The sequence below is a fragment of the Leptidea sinapis genome, chromosome 36 (genome assembly GCF_905404315.1).
Source record: "Leptidea sinapis chromosome 36, ilLepSina1.1, whole genome shotgun sequence".
Lineage (NCBI taxonomy): Eukaryota > Metazoa > Arthropoda > Insecta > Lepidoptera > Pieridae > Leptidea > Leptidea sinapis.
In genome coordinates this window covers 5106473-5126314 of record NC_066300.1, presented here as the reverse complement: position 1 = coordinate 5126314, position 19842 = coordinate 5106473, and the positions used below count along the sequence as shown (strand labels likewise).

Here is a 19842-nt window from a genome sequence, read left to right as displayed (position 1 = left end):
CTACAGTACGATTGGACCAGACTCGTTCGGATTAAGTTCCTCACTCGCACAGAATAATGAAAGAATAATAATATGGGTAGGAGTGTTTATTGGGGAGGATATCTGCTATCAACGTTTCGGCAATTTCAAGGGTAGGGTGTACTCTCTGGCTGCGAGTAGATTATGAAGACCACGTCCAGTCAAGTCTACAGGTCATCTGGAAGGTGTCAAGGAAGCCAAATTGGCTTCAATGAAGCTAGGGGTCATTAATAGATCACGGTTATACTTCAAGCTGACCTAAATTCTAGCGCACTCCAAAAGCGCAGGAACACCAGATACTGCCTGTATTGTTGTCACCTCTGGTCGGACGCACCCCAGTATCAGCTAGAACCTAATGCCCGCGTACAACGCATAGCTGCTCGAATTGTCGGGGATCCAGTGCTCTGTGAACGGCTAGATCATTTGGCGTTGCTGGGAGTTTCCGTACAACTGCTTGACCTGATTCCTGCCGCCGAATGCCACTTTCGCACGACTACACTTTCCCTACAAATTACGATATCATCTTCACCATCAGGATGTCAGGCGTTCCCTTACAGTGCCTTTTTCAAAGAACTTTTTTTCTTGACATAGATATCTTTAAAATCAGCCAGTACACATATCTAAAAGCCCGGCAATGCTCTTGTGATTCCTTTGGTGTTGTGAGAATGAGGGCGGCGGTGATCAGTTAACATCAGGTTTCCTGTACGCTCATTTATCCGTTTAATAAAACCTGAGTAACAACTTGTAAGTTGATACGGTTTTTAAAAATTTGATTGCTTTGTATTACATAACATGTAAGACATTAAAAAACGTTATGTTTATTTCTCCTTTGTTTATAATTATTATCTGTTTACTACTTAAACAAAAAAATAATAATTTAAATATATTCATTTTCATTTCATTTCATTAAATACACTCAATATTTAAGTTTAAGTAATTTAGTAAGCGTAGTGTTTTAAGGTTTTTTACGATATTTCTAGAAACACTGTGCGCTAAGTATTTAAAGTTAAATAGCTTTTTGAATCGGGTATTATTTCCTTTAAAAGAAGCTATTTATCGATAGGTTGCGCCCTACCCTAAGTCCGTCCGCGTTCTTTCACTTTAGGACGGTCCGACACGTTTGAAGTCAACGCGAGAAGCGAACAGGCAACATCGCTTGTGTTCTATCCGACAAACGACCAGCGTCTTTGAACTTGAAGCACGCGGGGTGGCAATATCGCATTTTGATGTGCAAAGATTCAAGTTCATTGAATCATTGAGTGTTGACCCAGTGACCTCGTGACCCGATTGTACAATGTACAGCATGTTAATATTCACTCAAAATTAAGTCTACTTTTTGACCTAACTAGTGCACCGATTTTTTCATATTTTGTGTATCGTCAGCAAATGTTATAACAAGTATGTGGCTACATTTAATTCATAGATATAAAATACATACTGTATAAGTACTTAATATATATTATAATAAAACCTTCTCCGAAACACGCTGCATGTAATAGTATTATATTATTCCGATCGGTTTAGTTGTTATAACCGAAGGAAAGAACCGGCCATACAATGATTGGTACGATATAGATTGTTGATATGACGTCACAGAAACCTCGCGCAAAACGGCGAAACGGCGCGTTTGAATAGCAGAATATATATATATTACCCGAAAAGAAGATTTATTTTTCAATAAGATAGTTTTTTTCAATAATTTGATGTGTTTTATAACTTTTAGGATGTAAATAATCAAATACATGCATGTATTATCAATATCGATAATATAACAAGCTCGAGCCGCCAATTTGTCCAAGGCACATTTCCAGCGAGGCTTTGTAAACGGACGACGTTGTTTGTAAAACGCCAAATTATGCGATTTGTCTGCTACAAATACACAGTACACACCTTCATTTGCGTTCCTATTTGTCCATGAGTGTTTATTTTGGCATAACTTCATGTAGGTTCTAATAATGTGTTATTAGTTATACATACTAAATAAACTTATAAACATACAAATACTCTGTGTACACTACTCATAAGCCTGGAGCTACAAAAATAAATGTCAAATCATTGTCAAATGTCGACTTCAAAGTTGAATATACCTTTCTGAAAGTGTTTAAATCATCTTTGTAAATTGTATCTGAATTCTGAAAATTGAAATTGCGATTTGATTGAAACTGTTAATATTAAATAAATTCTTTGTTAGGAATGAATAACAAAAAATTTAATAAGTAGTAACCAATCTCGAGACTACAAGACACAAATTTAAAAACTTATCTATTTTATCACTTTAAAAATAATTGTTATGGGATTTGTTTAAAAGTTATAAATACTACAATATAGTCTACTATTTTTTTACTAATCCGTGCAGTCTACTTACTCCAAAGTCGGATCGTAATGAAATAATGGATTGTAATGATATTTGCCGTGTTTGCCTTCAAAGAAATCCGTTGGCGTTTGATATATTCACATGTTTTTGCTGGGAAAAAAATATAGTTTATGCAGATATGTTGTCCTATTGCACAAAAATTGTTGTAAGTATTTTATCGTTACGAAAATAGTGACTGCCTAGTCAAGTTTGATTTGTTATTAACGGAGTTATATTGTTGTTACAGCCTTCCGAAAACGATGGTCTTCCTCGTAATATATGTGGTGATTGTTCTCGTCATTTGAAACAGGCCTATTCATTTATAGCACAGTATATTGTAAATGACAAAAAGTTGAAAGATATTTTAACTACATCAGTGATCGAAAGAAACAATTGTCCCATTGAAAAAGTTGTACAAAGCTATGAAAATGATTGTATAAAGAGTGAATTAGTATCACAGGCATCTGATTCAATAATTGCGATTGAAAAAGAAGAAGATGATGAGTTTAAATCAGGTGAAAACTTTATTGTATGTAATATGGTATGGTTTCAAGAATATTCACAGTTTTAAAAAAAGGTCTGTGAAATTTCATGTGTTGTAATATTAACTATCACCAAATACTCTAATTACATGTGATTATAATCTGATAATTAACATGAGTTAAACATGGTGGTCAGCCTTGGTGGATTTGCTAATTTTCCACTAGGATATGTTTTTATAAGAAATTTCTCCAACCATCATAATATATATAACATAAAATATGTATTTTTGAATTTTTTTTATAATTTAAAATAGTAAAAAGAATTGTTAGTTTTAATGCTTGGTGGCCATTTTGTTTTATTATTATTATTTGTACAGTTTATCTTTTGAAATACAGCAGTTGATAGAGAGATGAAGAGTATTGTCAATGTTAGTGTACACATTGGTTACCCTGGGAGGTCAAAATCCTTAAAAAATATGGCATGAGACATGCTTACCATATTTTTAGCTAAGTTAAAATTGTGTGTATCAGATGTATAATTGTAATGATCCAATGAGTAAACTGTAATAATAAGATTGGCTAATAATATTATGACGTATATAATATTTTATTTGTTCAACTTTTCTGAAGTGGTAAGAAATGATAAAAATCTCTCTAGCTATAATTGCCAGAGACAATACGGATAAATGCTTTAAAAAAGAATTTAATTACCTATTATGTTATGAAACATAGATATACACTGTTTTGCACAAAAACTGGCACCTAGGTAAATAACCAGTTTCACTGGCATCTTCAGATTATTTCATAATTCTAAGTATCTTTTATCATCATAATAGTTTAAATAAATAAGCAAAAAGTAGTTTCTGTCAATTTCGCTATTAAATGTAAGTAAATGTCATGATGAAATAAAATATATATATTAAAAAAATAAAGTTATAAAATCATGAGAGTCATAAAAAGAGATTGATCTTGTGAAAGTAGACAATAATGTTGGTTATGTGCTACAGAATTATGTTATTACTTCTAGCAATGTTCACCAAAAATTTTACCAGTGCAAGGCTCCTTTGCAGAGGATGCCAGCTAGATTTTGGGTACCACAACAGCACCTTTTTCTGCCGTGAAGCAGTAATGTGTAAACATTATTGTGTTTCGGTCTGAAGGGCACTGTAGCTGGTGAAAATACTGGGCAAGTGAGACTTAACATCTTATGTCTCAAGCTGACGAGCGCAATTGTAGTGCCACTCAGAATTTTTCAGTTTCTCAATAATCCTGAGTGGTGCTGCATTGTAATGGGCAGGGTAGTATCAGTTACCATTAGATGAATGTCCGGCCCTTACTGACATAAAAAAAAAATTGAACAGTCCAGCACAATTTTAAAAATTAATATTCATAATTATTGTTTTAGAAATTACCAGTGATTTTGAATGTACTGATGAATTCATCCTACCTACAGATGTGAAGAAAGAGATAGAAGGTAAATTAAGGTATCTTTTGTGGTTGAATGACTTAGATGATGATATACCAGTAATTGTATTAATTTATATCAGCTTTTGCTTTCTGTGGAACAAGTATCAGTCGCAAATAATAATACTTCACATTTTAAAAATCGAAACATGTTTGGTTTTGAATGGGTTTTATGATTTTTTGCTGTGAGCCAGTCTATAACTATTACACATGACCATTACTAATACCATGAGCATTGGCATTGTCCTAGATAAACAATACTACACCCGTAGATAATTAACACATCCTACACAGTGCGGTTTTCCAGGAGCTTTCTTCCTCATACTACAAAGCTGTGGATTGAGCTTCCTGATGCGGTGTTTCCGGGACGATATGACATGGGTACCTTCAAAAAAAGCGCGTACACCTTCCTTCAAAGCCGGCAACGCTCCTGTGATTCCTCTGGTGTTGGAAAAGAATGTGGGCGGTGTTGATCACTTAACACCAAGTGACCCGTACGCTCGTTTGTCCTCCTATTTAATAAAAAGAAAAAAGATCTAGCAGGCGTTCTGTGCAAAGGGTAGGAGGCTCCCACTGGCATAATCTGATTTTGATTTAACAATGATCTCTTCGCCAGTTCAATGGTTCACACTCTAAACAACAGACTCCGGGTACTCTTGGATGTAGCATGACTCATTTAATAACGATAAGTTAGTTCCAGATACAAAATCAATGTTCGGGTACTCAATCGGCTCTTATGCCTCCCCAAACTGAATCATTATTTTATGCAGTACTTGCATAATACTGTCACTCTTTTCAAAACAACTTTGTTGCGTTGTTACAACTTTATCTTACTGTTGTTAGAAAAGAGAACATCACTCCATTAAAGGTTGGCCAAAATAAAAAATTATGTCGAGCTCTTCGGTGGTATTTTTCGGCTATGACGAGGCTTACCGCCAATAGTCATATCACATGCTATCCTTGACTGTCAATATGAAAAAGAAAGTGACACTTATATTAAATGAAACATTAACTTTAAAAATGCTTTTTGCAACTGGCCGTTAAGTGACTATTGCTTCAAGATATGGAGTAGGCCTTTTAATCTTGTTGTAGTAGTTGTATAAATGATTTACAAACTAGTATTAGTTGCTATGCAGACGACAGCATACTATCACTGAAACATACTTGTGTCTGAAATTGGGAATGTGCCATGCAGAGTTTTGGGACGGGCCGGGCTGACTCTTGAAACCCGAAGAGGTCGCAGTTCTGCTACATATTCTACTGTTTCTTGTTTTATTACAAGTGTTACTTCGAGTATTATCATTTTTAGGTGATGGCAATGAAGACGAATTGGTGCAAAAGAAAAGAGGAAGGAAGAGAAAGGACAATAAAAGTAAACTTTTTTTATGTTTTATTTTTCATTTATTTGAACCTAGCTCATACAAATAATTATCTTGCTCATTGCAGGGTCACACACATTCTTTGATCGATCAAAAGCTTTGAGTTCAAAATCAAACGATAAAGATGATGCTTGCAATGGCAACATAGATATTGAGAAATTTGTAGCAGATAATAGTGATAATAGTAATGTAATTAAAGGAGATGGTGAGAAAAAACTTACGACCATTAAATAAATAGTTCATGATAACATGAATAAGTAGAGAATAAATTTTGCTCTTATTGCAGATGTTAATGTTGAAAGAGTGAAGAAAAAACGTGGCAGAAAGGCAAAAGGTAAATGTGATCCATTATATATGTTCTGTCATCTGAATAGCATGGCTCTCTGGTGAAAAAAATACATAGTTCAACTATTTTTGATTGATTCAAGCATATAAAAAAAAAATATACGGGTAAGCTCCCGTGCAATAGATGAAACAGAGTAGAGACAACCTCTTTTAAAACACAAATACAATTAGGTATTGTTAAATAATTCCTAAATACAGTTCAATAAATGTATTAGTGAATTTATATAACTTCAAATGATTTATATAATAGTTTGTTCATTTAATTTGAACAAACATTACGAAGTAAGAAGATGGCGCTGCAAGCAAGTTTCGAAATACAATTAAGAAAGACTTAATGCATAAAATAATAAAGTTTGATACAGAATAACGATATTAATTCTAATACAAATTAATTTGAACATTTTCACATTCAATTAAGTATTTTAACAATAAATGAAACATGAAACATCTTCAAACAATTCAAACAGTCATAACAGTGTCTATTAAATTAGTTAGACCTTAATAAATAACAGTTTATGTTTACAAATAGCTATTTGTATTTAAATCTTATATATAGTTCAGATATATCTATAATAATATATTCATTTTAACGATAAACTAAAACATAAATATCAATAGTTGCAAACAATTGACGGTAGGTGGCGATTTGCGCCCATATATACAATAACTTATACAAATAATATTAAAACATTCATTCAAATTAAAACCTTATTTCGTGGCAGTAATGTTGAAAATCTATTGTATACGCTCATTAAAAGCGCACGAGGCAAGAACATTTTCTTTTATCAATTGAAATGTTATTATTTAGCAAAATTATTTAAAACGTGTGTTTACTTTGTCATTGCGCGGCGTTGTATTCAAAGCGCGGTCAAAACACAACTGAACGAAAACTCTGCCTAATAAACGCGGAGGCAGTCTTTTGCTTCAGACAATTATTGAGCGTAATTGTGAGTTAGTTGCTTATTGTGCGTCAATGTGGGTAAGCCTATTATACGTACTTAACAGCGACACATTTACGAATATTTTCAATCGGAGGTATGCCTCAAATTGAAATTACGAGAGGACTTTCTGCTGCTGTTTTTAATCGTTTTGGTATGATTTGCGATTAATTATCGAAATAAGAGAATAGTCTACTACAAACCTAAGTAAATGCGAACGATCAGTAGATTGATTTGGATAAGAGGATAAAATATTTTTTCTCATTTTCAGAAGTCAATAAAAGTGTTAATGGTAATATTGTATGCAACAATGAACCTGTATCGTCGCTGAAAGCGAAAACTGTTTCGGAAGGTAATTTAAGGTATTCTGTGTAATATTTTTAACTACTGTACTACTTATTGTAATATTGACTTTTTGTTAGATATATGCAGTTTTATTATTTATTATAGCACACTTAGTGTTGAATGAAATAGTCGTCCATATGTCGTAATTCGACTATGACTGATTAAAATATTAAATTTTACTTTATCACGACCGTTGTGGTCACGAGGCATCCTTAGACAATCAATTAAATTGAGCTCTAAAGGTTGATGCATCCAATATACGATAACTTATGTTTATACACGGACTAGTAAAAAATAAGGACTCCTTGTGACCTTGCATAACAGTGAATCACCAAAACAAGCCGATTAACCGTGTAAATACATAGGTCCACGCACATACTTACACTACTATAGGCCGATAGGGGTCCATTATGAGAATTGTCATCGTCTGTGACAGATCAGTTTGCGTCTCAATAAAATATTTTAAAAATGCCGTCGTGCGTTGTGAATTAGTGTAAAAACGATACTGTATAAGTATTTGTGGCCATATATGATTATTTAAGGGAGAAAAAATTGTGTAACTAGTATCCCCCATAACCGCACACACACTAGCATAAAGGTGCTTCACTTGCTAATATCAGGGCGCGGAGTCCTTTTTTTTACTAGTCCGTGTGTTTATATAGTTAATTTTTTATACGAAGTATGAACTAATAATGAAATATTTAAAACTTCGATTTGAAATAGCGGCGATTGGGTTTCTTGTGTGTTCTTCTCACGAGCTCTACTTTTTCCGAGCGAATGGAAGATTAAGTAATTTAAAAAGAAATATGATATATGTCTTTGACTAGGTTATTTACTCAATTAATACTTTAAATAAATGAGCTATGTTGTCTTTCATTTCAATTATATATACATAATTTAACATAACCGGTTCTTAAACGTCATTTTACACTCATAGGATTTCAAACTAAGATGAGTAATCACCCCGGCCTTTAATTTAAGGTAGAACCGTTGACCCGACGTTTTCAACCTCGCCTGCCTCGTACCAATGAATGTGTTTTCGGTTTTCGAATTCATATCTACACTTAACTGATGCCTGATGATGTCACCAACGTTTTTGTGATTCCTCTGATGTCACAAGAGATTATTAAGCCGCGGTGATAACATACCATCAGGTGACCCTTATGGATACTTTTTTTTATGACAATAAGAGACGAGAGGAGCAGGACGTTCACCTGATGGTAATTGATACGGCCTGCCCAATACAGTGCTGTACCGCTACAGATTCTTGAAAAAGACAAATATTCTAAGTGGCACCACAATTGCGCTCATTGTCTTAAGACATATGATGTTAAGTCTCATATGCCCAGTAATTTCACTAACTACGGCTCCCTTCAGACCGAAATACAATAATGTTTACACATTACTGCTTCACGGCAGAAATTGGCGCCGTCGTGGTACCCATAATCTAGCCGGCATTCTATGCAAAAGAGCCACTGGTAAAATCTATCTCCCTCATCCATAAAAGAATATTGGCATTGTTTTCAGATATCCATAAAATTGCGGACCAGAAGACACGGAACCGTAAGTGATATTTACTGTACCACCGGTTTTTCTAAAGGAATTAAAGTATCAATAAGGGTTTATTTTGACCGCAGCATCGCGAAACAGAGTTCCCCAGCAATGCGAGGAGTGCGGAAAGGTGCTCAGCTCCATGAGCAATCTGACCACTCACAAGATATGCCACACCAACCTGCGACGGTACAAGTGTAGCGAGTGTCCTGCCGCTTTCAAGTAAGTTTATCTGGTAACCGCACTAGTTTCAGCCCTTAGCTGTAAAAAAATATAAAGAAAATAACTATCAGAATTGAGCTTGACTTACGTAACATCTATTGGGCCCATCTTGGCAGAAAATTGTACAGATTATCGTCAGCTTTTTTGCTCTGTACCCACTTCCCCAGGGCATAAAAAGAATGGGGAACAGGCCCAAGGGTTTCAGAGGTGTAAGAGGCGATTTAGGGCATTTACCAGTGGGAGGCTGCTTTACACAGGATGCCAGCTAGTATGGGTACCACAAAGCATGTGTTAGCATTAACATCTTACGTCAATTACGTTACGTAATTGTAGTGCCAGAATTTTTGGGATTTTCAAGAATCCTGAGCGGCACTGGCATTGGGCAGGGCGTATTAATTACCATCAGTTGAACGTCCTGCTCGTCTCGTCCCTTAATGTTATAACAAGGGGATACCGTATGAAGCTCTCTCGTGCCCACACTCGTATACGCCGGATCTGGATTTTCATTAACAGTGCCACATATTATGTTTAAAAAACAATAGATATATTGTATCTATTGTTTTTGAAAGTGTATTCTTTCAATATTTACACTCATATGCATTCTTTGGAAGCATTGTATAAAGTGGATGTTCAACTCTTGGGGGACGTTTTGAGTGGTCTTTTGGAACGCCTTCATTGGTTCAAAATCGCATTCCTTGTATCTTTAATTTTCGGAAATAATAAAGATCACAGGTGCAAGGTCTAAAATTGTTGGGGCCTTAAAAAGTCATGTGTTACATTAGCGGAATGTGAGGACGCGTCGCGTCGTGATAAAGGACGACTTTGAAAACACTAGACATGTTTTCAATCGCTATATTAGCATTCTGGTTTGCCGAAAATAGAATCAAACCATTTTCTTACCAATGCTTCGCTACCTTTTTCGCGTTTTCCTTCAAGTTCAAAATAGTATATCCAGGTTTTGCACCAGTGACAATATTATATACAGCCTACAATGACTGTCCTGCGTTATATATTTTTATCATTACAGTTTAAATCAAATCAAAATCACTTTATTCATGTAGGTGACGGAAATGACACTTATGAATGTCAAAATAAATATTTTTTCTTATTGAATCTACTGCTACTTCGTAAAGGGTTGAGCTAATGAAGAAGAAGTAGCAAGAAACTTATTTCCACTCTTTTAAATCATGATTTACATTTTCATCGATTTACAAATCATTTCAATTACAATATAATATGTAAAGTGGTGCCGTGCCACAAACATACTCAAACGTCAAATAGTGAATGCCTTACACGAGTAAGTCAAAAAAGTAAATGTAATTTAGTACAAAACAAAAGTTATTGAGTACAGTAGCTGCAACATCCACCCACACCGTAAATAAATAATGGTATTCTGGTAAATTATTGTTAGACACAGTTTAATGTTTTAATTTTTATTAAATTATCTTGAGATATATTTCAGAGGTCACAGTGGCTTAGTACAGCACAGGACTCTTCACACTGGCGAGAAGCCTTACCACTGCGAGTATTGTTCAAAACAATTCCGTAGGAAACCAGCCCTCATCAACCACATACGAATGCACATGGGTAAGACATGTTCCTTGTGTACTTTCGTTTCATTTATAGCCTTTTTTTTATAAAATTGTTGACTCCCCGTAATATAATGTTGCCATTTTTTTTATGGAATAGGAGTACAAACGAGCGTACGGGTCACCTGGTGTTAAGTGCCTTTTTTTTTATAAAATTGGCGACTCCCCGTAATATAATGTTGCCCTTTTTTATGGAATAGGAGGACAAACGAGCGTACGGGTCACCTGGTGTTAAGTGATCACCGGCGCCCACATTCTCTTGCAACACCAGAGGAATCACAAGAGCGTTGCCGGCCTTTAAGGAAAGTGTACGCGCTTTTTTTGAAGGTACCCATGTCGTATCGTCCCGGAAACACCGCACAAGGAAGCTCATTCCACAGCATTGTAGTACTTGTTTGAATAAAAAATAACTGAATCATTGATTACTGTCAACTATACACATAAGAATATATCATTCGCAGTCTGATAGCGGAACGACAAAAGTGTGCTTATAGACAATCTTAGCACACTTTTCTGCTTACGGCCGTTCCCAATATTCAGTCTATCTCTTACTTGAGATAAAAATCGTAACTATCGTTGACTTTTCTGTCCCAATAAACTTATCGACGGTAACTCACCTTATCGAATTGGACGACGTATAGCTTACCAGCGATAGAAGTTTCTATGGAAATTGCAATTCACGCGTCCCAATATAAGGCGATAAGAACGACTTATCGGGCATATTGGGACACTTGAGATTATTGACAGCTAATTACTGACAGTAGAAGGTAGTAATTTATCTCTATCTGTAGTAGTATATTGGGAGAGGCCGTTAATCGTGTGTGAACTGTCACTGTCAGATTCAAACCTGAACTGAATAAATGTTTTACACTGCTACTTATTCAATAAGAATATTATAAACAGCTCGAGTAAATGCGGCAATGTATGTCTATAGCAGTCGAAGTTTTTTTGATGTAATTTGTAACATGTCCCATATTTCCGATTTGTTTTTCTACGACGATATTTCGCCGCCTACATTCTCTTGCAACACCAGAGGAATCACAAGACCGTTGCCGGCCTTTAAGGAAGGTGTACGCGCTTTTCTTGAAGGTACCCATGTCGTATCGTCCCGGAAACACCGCACAAGGAAGCTCATTCCACAGCTTTGTAGTACGTGGAAGAAAGCTCTTTGAAAACCGCACTGTGGAGGACCGCCACACATCCAGATGGTGGGGATGATATCCTAACTTGTGGCGTGTCGTGCGAAGTTGAAATTCGGCGGCAGGAGAAAGCTCCTTGAAAATCGCACTGTGGAGGACCGCCAGACATCCCGATGGTGGGGATGATATCCTAACTTGTGGCGTGTCGTGCGAAGTTGAAATTCGGCGGCAGGAGAAAGCTCCTTGAAAATCGCACTGTGGAGGACCGCCAGACATCCAGATGGTGGGGATGATATCCTAACTTGTGGCGTGTCGTGCGAAGTTGAAATTCGGCGGCAGGAGAAAGCTCCTTGAAAATCGCACTGTGGAGGACCGCCACACATCCAGATGGTGGGGATGATATCCTAACTTGTGGCGTGTCGTGCGAAGTTGAAATTCGGCGGCAGGAATCAGGTTAAACAGCTCTCTTCGAACACTCCACGTGATTAATGTGGTACAAGACACACCATGAAGCGACGTCTCTACGCAACTCCAAGTGATCCAGCCGTTCACAGAGCACTGGGTCCCTTTCTCTCTAATAATATAGTAATGTATAGAAGTACCAATTCTGTTCATGTGGCAAATAATTGAAATGGTAATTTACAGGTGAAAAACTATACAGCTGTAAGATTTGTTCGAAGCGCTTCGTGCAAAGTTCCCAGATGTTTGTTCACATGAAGCGTCACTCCGGCATCAAGAGCTATCTGTGTCAGGAATGTGGAAAAGGTGGTTAAATGCATTTATAATAATTTTTTTCATGAATCTCCAAATGGACTGAAAATTCGGGTGTTTCTGTGACGGTGCACATGTGGCACGACCATCTCTTGCTGAAAATAAATTTGAGTGGTTCTTCATTCTTTATTTCCATTGGTAAAATCCACCACAGTTTTTGGTCCTTCGAAGCCGCCCGACCCGACGTAAACTGAAAATACAAACGATTGACGTATAGATCTCTACAGATGTATAATCTAAATAATGACAATGCAGTTTTATGTCTCAGTGTTGTAAAAATATATTGATTATTTTATGATTAGTTTGTAGGAATAAAAATAGAGGGGTTTAAATCGAGGTTACTTGGAAGGCCGTGACAGATCCCTTATGTTAAGAATGCGATTTTGCGGGAGACCTGCCGTAGCCTATTGACAACTAATATAGATTAAACGCCCAACTGGTCAATGTGATCACCTTAGAACTTTCTGAGAACGTCACCGCAGATAGTTTTATAGATGATGCCAAACCACCTTCGACAAGGACATAACATATTGATCTGAAAGTGGCGCGTGCGCAATGGCCACTCGATTGGGTTTCGACTACTACTGGCGGCCTTGCAGTCGGAACACCAAAGTGATGTCATTGCTTGGATCGTGTATCTGCCTCTAGATGGCGCCATATGCGAACAATAACGGCGCAAACAATACACACAGACATTATTACCATCTGTGACTTACGACGTTCCGCGTCAGAAATTGCTTGATTTGCAGAAATCATTTGGACCCTGGTGTACTATAGATTAATTATAGAAGAACATATGATCGTACGGGTCATCTGATGATAAATGAACATCTTCGCTCATACTCTCCTGGACGCCAGAGGAATCAAAGGAGCGTTGCCGGCCTTTTAGGTGCAATACACGCTATGACGTTTCGAAAGGAAGTTTAATTCATTATGTCTTAAGAAATAGTCTTTTTTGCATATGATTAGTGTGCGATCCGTGATCAAATGTAGTATTTATCTGTGATCCTATGAATATAGTGTAGAAGCATTATTGGATTTCGATTTCTAAAGGCTCGTGAAATAACTGGGCTAATGGGACTTAACATTTTCTGTCTGTTTATCAAGAATTCTGAGCGACACTGCGTGATAATGGGCGAAAATCTAGTATATGAATTTAGTTGGAATTTCCTTACATGTAGCGCTCGTGCCGAAACGATAGTTGAAGCTACAACAATCTTAACTTTGTCACTTATTTTGGTGGCTTGAAATAGGTTTCTACATAAAGGCTGATCTGCAAGTCCACCAACGGATCCACAGCGGTGAGAAGCCGTACTCATGCTACCTGTGCTCGAAGACGTTCGCCACCTCGGGGAACCTGTCCATTCACATCCGGATACACAACAAGGAAGTTAGGTTGGTGATATTCACGCTACATAGAAGCCAAATGACAAACGAATGTGTTACGAAATTTAAAAGAATTGTTAATAAACGTTTGTGTGGGAAAGGTTATATAGCAAGAACGATTTTCTTAATGTCACCACAGACTGGGAATAAAGAGAACACCCTCAGGCTCTTTAATTATAAATGTTTATTGTACGATATTACATTGTAATCCATATTTTATATAAAAAAAAGCCCGCTGAGTTTCTTGCGCCCATTCTTCTCAGGTATGAGGCAGTCTCTTTTGAATGGGTGGTAGTTTTTGACGTTCAATAAGTGATTTTTAATCCTATTTCGAATAAAAATATTTGAATTTGAAAATACACTTCAATTTAGTTATTTGGGGCAGGGATCTGGTACGCCTTTGATTGTCGGTCACTTCAATAAAAGTATGAAACAATAAGGGAACTCGCTTAGTTTAAGCGTGTTTGATAATAGTTTATTTGACTTAGATACAAGTGCAAGTTCTGCGGGCGCGGGTTCGTGACCTGCAGCGCCTTCAACGTGCACGTGAAGCGGCACAAAGGCCAGAAGGACTACCAGTGCGAGTGCGGGAAGAGCTTCTTCACGTCATCCGCGCTCAAGCAGCACAGGTACACATACAGAGCTTGTTAACGCGGGTCTAAGACCTCTACTCTGTTTCGATTGTTTTTCACTCCCAAAACCCTCGTCTTGTGTCTAAATTTCTTTAGTAAGGCCAACGAGACGAGATAAAGAATGTAAACAAAGTTTTACAACTTGAAAACATTTTTATGAAAATAAGATATTTACAAAATATAGATTGCCTATTCTAATCGCAGTCGTCTGTATTAGACAAAGATCATTCGTTGGGAGAGTCCGAGTCAGCCGTATTTATGACATAACTCGGTATAGTGTAACTGAGTTACGGTCCGTTTGGTTACATTATTTATCTCGTCTCGTTGGCCTTAGTATGCACATCGTTTGCTAGACACACATGTGCAAGAGTTCCTCTATTAAATTAATTTAAATATATTATAAGATATTAGCTGTTTGTTGCCCGCGACTTCGTCCGCGTGGAAATATGTTATGTTCTCTTGCGGATCTGTGGATGGAACAGAATAATATAAAAATCAGGAGTTAATCATAGAAGAGTGAAAATATGAAGTTGTGTGTATTTTTCAATGCTAAATCATAAAAAATTGTTAAAAAAAATTTGGGGTGGGTCACCCTTATCATTTAGGAGCATGAAAAATAGATGTTGGCCGATTCTCAAATCTACCGATACGTACACAAAATTTCATACAAGTCGTGTCAGCCGTTTCGGAGGAGTTTGGTAACAAGTACCGCGACACAAGAATTTTATATATTAGATGTATGCTATGCATGACCAATATTTAAAAGTCAGTCAGCAAGAGGCAGAACCTTATCTTCTTACTCCCTTATTCATAATAGTCTGCTAATTTAAAGCATTGCTAATTCTCACTCTGTCTTCTTCTATTGACCTAAGTCAGAATGAGAAAAAACACTCCTAAGCGGCTGTTTAAAGTTAGCGGACCATCATGAAGAAGTGGGTTAAAGTTTATATATTTCTTTTTTTATGGGAATAAGGGACGAGACGAGCAGGACGTTCAGCTGATGGTAATTAATACGCCCTAACCATTACAATGTAGTGCCGTTCAGGCTTATTGTAAAACCCCAAAAATACTGAGCGTCACTACAACTGCGCTCGTCGCCTTGATACATAAGATGTTAAGTGTCATTTGCCCAGTAATTTCACTAGCTACGGCGCCCTTCAGACGGAAACAAAATAATGCTTGCCCGTTGTTGTAGAAGTTTTGGGACTTCTGATTTAAAAAAGCGACAAGTGGTTTTGACAGATGTCTGTTGGTGTGGACCTGACACGTTTGAGTAAAGAATTCTGAAGAGACCGGAACAGCTGGTGGTTAATGCGTCTTTATTTTTATAAATTATAAATGATATAATTCTTAGATAATTTATACGTCTTGATAGAGCCTCTTGCTGCTAGAGAACCATTGAAAACAGGCCAGGAATATTACTTTGGTGTGCGTAGTGTCACGTCTTACACTCGCGATTTGTATGTCACTTTGTGTTAGCGTGCGTGCATTGCACTTGTCTAGTGCCAGTGGTTTTGTTATGTTAGTCTGTAATTTTTTTTTTTTATTATTATGTTAATTAAAATTGTATTGCTCCTGATGCAGATATATTTCATCATCTAATTTTGTTATTTGTTTTAAACTTATACCGTTTACTGTGTTATATTAATTTGCATGCCTAGTTAAACCTAGCGAGACATGTGAAACTTTAACATTGTGCCATCGTAACACACCATGTTTGATGGATTGATTGATTGATTGATTGATTGATTGTAGCGAGCTATCGTTTTGGACTCGGGACTTCTCTTGATATTTGTCTGAAAGTGTGAGTATATGAACCAGGTTGGTGCACTCGGGCGAGCGGCGCTACCAGTGTAAGATCTGCGAGCGGAAGTTCACGCAGACCAGCCACCTCAACCGTCACTTCCGGCGCGAGCACAGCGCCCCCGGCGCACCACTTCCGGCGGCGCACTTGTACAAGGTGACTCTGCCGAGCGCCGGGGTGTCGACCATACTGGCCAAGCTCCCTGGCCTGACGTAGTCCTGCGACCAACTTTAACACGGACTGGCGTGTTTTAGTGATCGTCACGCATCTTGGAGGGTAATCAAATCGTACTATATTTGATCTTCCGTCAATCTTTTCAATCTGGACACATTGTTGCCTATTTTTAATATAACTTTCCAGACATTTTGAAGTGATACCTCGAAGCCCATATAAATTACATTTGTTTATGAGAATTTCGAAGTCGACACAGTCAAAAGCTTGGGTCATATCAAAGAATACTGCTGTTACTCTAATTTTTTGATCTATTTTTGTTATCAGATTTTTAACTAATGTATTTGCGGTCATTGTGGTAGATTTATTTTGTTGAAATGCGTATTGTTCCTCTGTAATGACGCTGAATTTCATAAAAAAGTCGGTTAATCGTTTATACATTATTTTCTCAAAAACTTTTGATAGAATATAAGATATAAGAGTTATTGGTCTATAATTAATAAGTTCCGTATGAGTACCTTTTTTGTGAAGTGGTTTTATAATAGATGTCTTAAGAGTTGTGGGGAATTGTCCTTGTTCAAATGATAAATTGATTAAATATGTCAGTACTGAAACTATTACATTTTTGCATGTTTTTATATCATGGGTTGTGTTCCTTTTCTTGTAACCACTGAGCTGCTAGCCTATTTATTGTTTGTTTATATTTAGTAACATAGTTGTGGTTATATAATTAAGAACGATTTGATTTAGTTGTGTATGTCTAAATCATGTCTTGCGCTAGTTTTATCAGAAGTAACTAGTTATGCTAATAGCCACGTGAATGTAGCAAACGCAATTAGGAAAATATGTGGAATACTGTCGCCAACTATTTTTAACCGACTTCAAAAAGGAGGAGGTTCTCAGTTCGTCGGTATGTTCTTTTTTTATGTTTGTTACCTCGAAACTTTCTACTGGGTGAATCGATTTTGATAATTCTTTTTTTATTTGAAAGCTGGTGCTTCCCATTGTAATTTTGTCCAGATCTGACAACGGTATCCATTAGAAAACCATAAAAGTCTTAAATTTGCTATACATACGTATAGCAAAGAGGATGATAAATTTACGAATAACTCAATATCGCGCCAACCGATTTCGATGATTCTTTTTTTATTGGAAAGGATATACTTCAAAGATATTTTAGTGAGAGTTTGGTTAGGTTCTGATTACGGACTCCTCTCCAGAATTGAAATTCATAGGAGCAAATTAACGATACTCGGCCGAATCTTTTTTATGCTATCCGGATATTTAAGTCACCTAAAATAACATAGTTATGGTCAAGTAATTGTCGTAGTCGAATATGATGATCAATGGGACTCCTTAACGACTTACAGAAAGGTGCGATCTGTGGCAGAGTTTCTGTTTGTTATCAAATTGCAAAGCACTTACGTTCATTGCTGCATTGAAAAATTTAGTATATCTACACATATTTAGACAAATTGTTAGTACTTCAAATTCACTAAAAATCATAAAATAAATACTTTTAAAACAAAAAGACAACTGACTTCAAAAACACTATTCCAAAACAATAGTGTAATGTGCACTAAAAAGTATAAAATTTAATTGCGTATTTTTATACAGTCTAATTAATTAATCTACTTCTAGTTACGATTATTGTAATTTTTGGATTCGCTGTCAGCCAAGATAGGTTTGTTACTACATACATAGTTATAGGTGAGATGTGCTTGAGTCGTGAGGAGGTGAGAGGCGAGAGCGGAAGGACACCGATTCCAAAAATTACAATAATCATAACTAGAATTATATTGTATAAAAATACGCAATATTTTTACACTTTTTAGTGCATATTACATCTATTGTTTTGGAATAGTGTTTTTGAAGTCGGTTGTTCTTTTGTTAAAAAAATTTTATAACTTAAAATTCGAACGACCTACAACCAGAGCGACAGAGCGTTCTCTTTTTAAATATGAATTTTAAAAAATCTAAGTATGTTAAGTAATATTACGTTCAGATCTGAGTATAAAGTTTATGTCTTTAATTTTATTACCAATAATCTTAGTTTGAAAATATCTTCACAAATATAATCGTTTTTTTAATTATCTTACCACCACTGTATAAATTTAACTAGTTATGAATTACCACAAAAATGTTCTCTAATTACCCGCTGCGAATGCACAGGATAGGTTTCCACTCAGTGTATAAAGGAGGAAAGCACCGATGAATCCTGATGATGAAATAAAAACCAGTGCCCATCAACAAATAAATAAAAACACTTTAATGGCATAAGCGTAGATAGTTTATACGTCTAGATAGAGGCCCTTGCTGCTAGAGAACAGATGAAAACAGGCCAGGAATATTAGTTTAGTGTGCGTGACAAGCAACGTCTTACACTCGCGATTCACTTTGTCTTAGTACGCGAGATTACAAAGTGAAATAGAGGTTATCTGTCAATCTCAATTTTTGTCGACGTTTTCACATGTTTTCTAAGGTCCAAAATTTTAATTAAATTTATGTTTTCAATTATTTCAATCAATGTAAAGATATGTGACGACACTAATCGAGCGTCGAGGTATTAATAGTCTGTAAGATTAAATTTATATTTAAAATTACACTGATTACAGTTATTTTGTAAGTATAAATAATATGAAACTCCATTTGTTGTTTTATTTCTTCATGTATTTAAATGATAATATTATATACCTACCTAACCGAAAACATTGGTACGCTGCGGGCGAGGATCTGTGGTAAAAATTAACAGCAACGTACTTACCAATGTGTTTGCGGTTTTCGAATTCATAAGCATTTTTATTTGACGCTTTATAAGGTCTGTAACGTACTTGTGATTCATTTGGTGTCACAAGAGATTATGGAACGCAGTGATCACATACCATCAGTTGACCCTTACTTATTGTAGAATCTGTACCTCGTTTATTCTCCTCTGCCAAAACAATCCTTTGAAATCAACATCAATTTATTTTTGTAGGTCAAGGAAATGACACTTATGAATGTCAAATAAATATTTTTTCTTATTGAATCTACCGCTACTTCGTAAAGGGTTGAGCTAATGAGAAGAAGTAGCGAGAATCTCATTGCCACTCTTTTAAATCAAGATTTACTATTTCATCGTTTTACAAATCATTTCAATTACAATATAATATGTAAAGTGATGTAACAAACATACTCAAACGTCAAATAGTCAATGCCTTACACGAGTAAGTCAAAAAAGTAAATGTTAAGGCGAAGAGTGAGGAGAAAACAC

General features: G+C 36.1%; 1 protein-coding gene across 4 annotated transcripts; it reads left to right on the top strand.

Annotated features, from left to right (window-relative positions):
• The first annotated feature begins 2185 nt into the window (after positions 1–2185).
• LOC126975610 (zinc finger protein ZFP2-like) lies at positions 2186–19237 on the top strand. 4 transcript variants are annotated; one of them, XR_007731755.1, is made up of 14 exons: positions 2186–2537; positions 2619–2886; positions 4259–4327; positions 5627–5689; positions 5764–5901; positions 5983–6030; positions 7251–7341; positions 8852–8887; positions 8962–9097; positions 10560–10684; positions 12471–12590; positions 13850–13991; positions 14471–14611; positions 16436–19237. XR_007731755.1 is itself a non-coding variant. In XM_050823580.1 (14 exons), exons 1-14 carry the CDS (start codon positions 2409–2411, stop codon positions 16632–16634), a joined length of 1695 nt encoding a protein of 564 aa, XP_050679537.1. In that variant the 5' UTR covers positions 2187–2408; the 3' UTR covers positions 16635–19237. The 4 variants fall into 4 exon arrangements, 3 of the variants coding, with proteins under 3 accessions (XP_050679538.1, XP_050679537.1, XP_050679539.1); XM_050823580.1 differs by having other exon boundaries at positions 2187–2537; positions 7251–7331; XM_050823581.1 differs by lacking the exon at positions 8852–8887 and having other exon boundaries at positions 7251–7331.
• Positions 19238–19842: the final 605 nt, after the last annotated feature.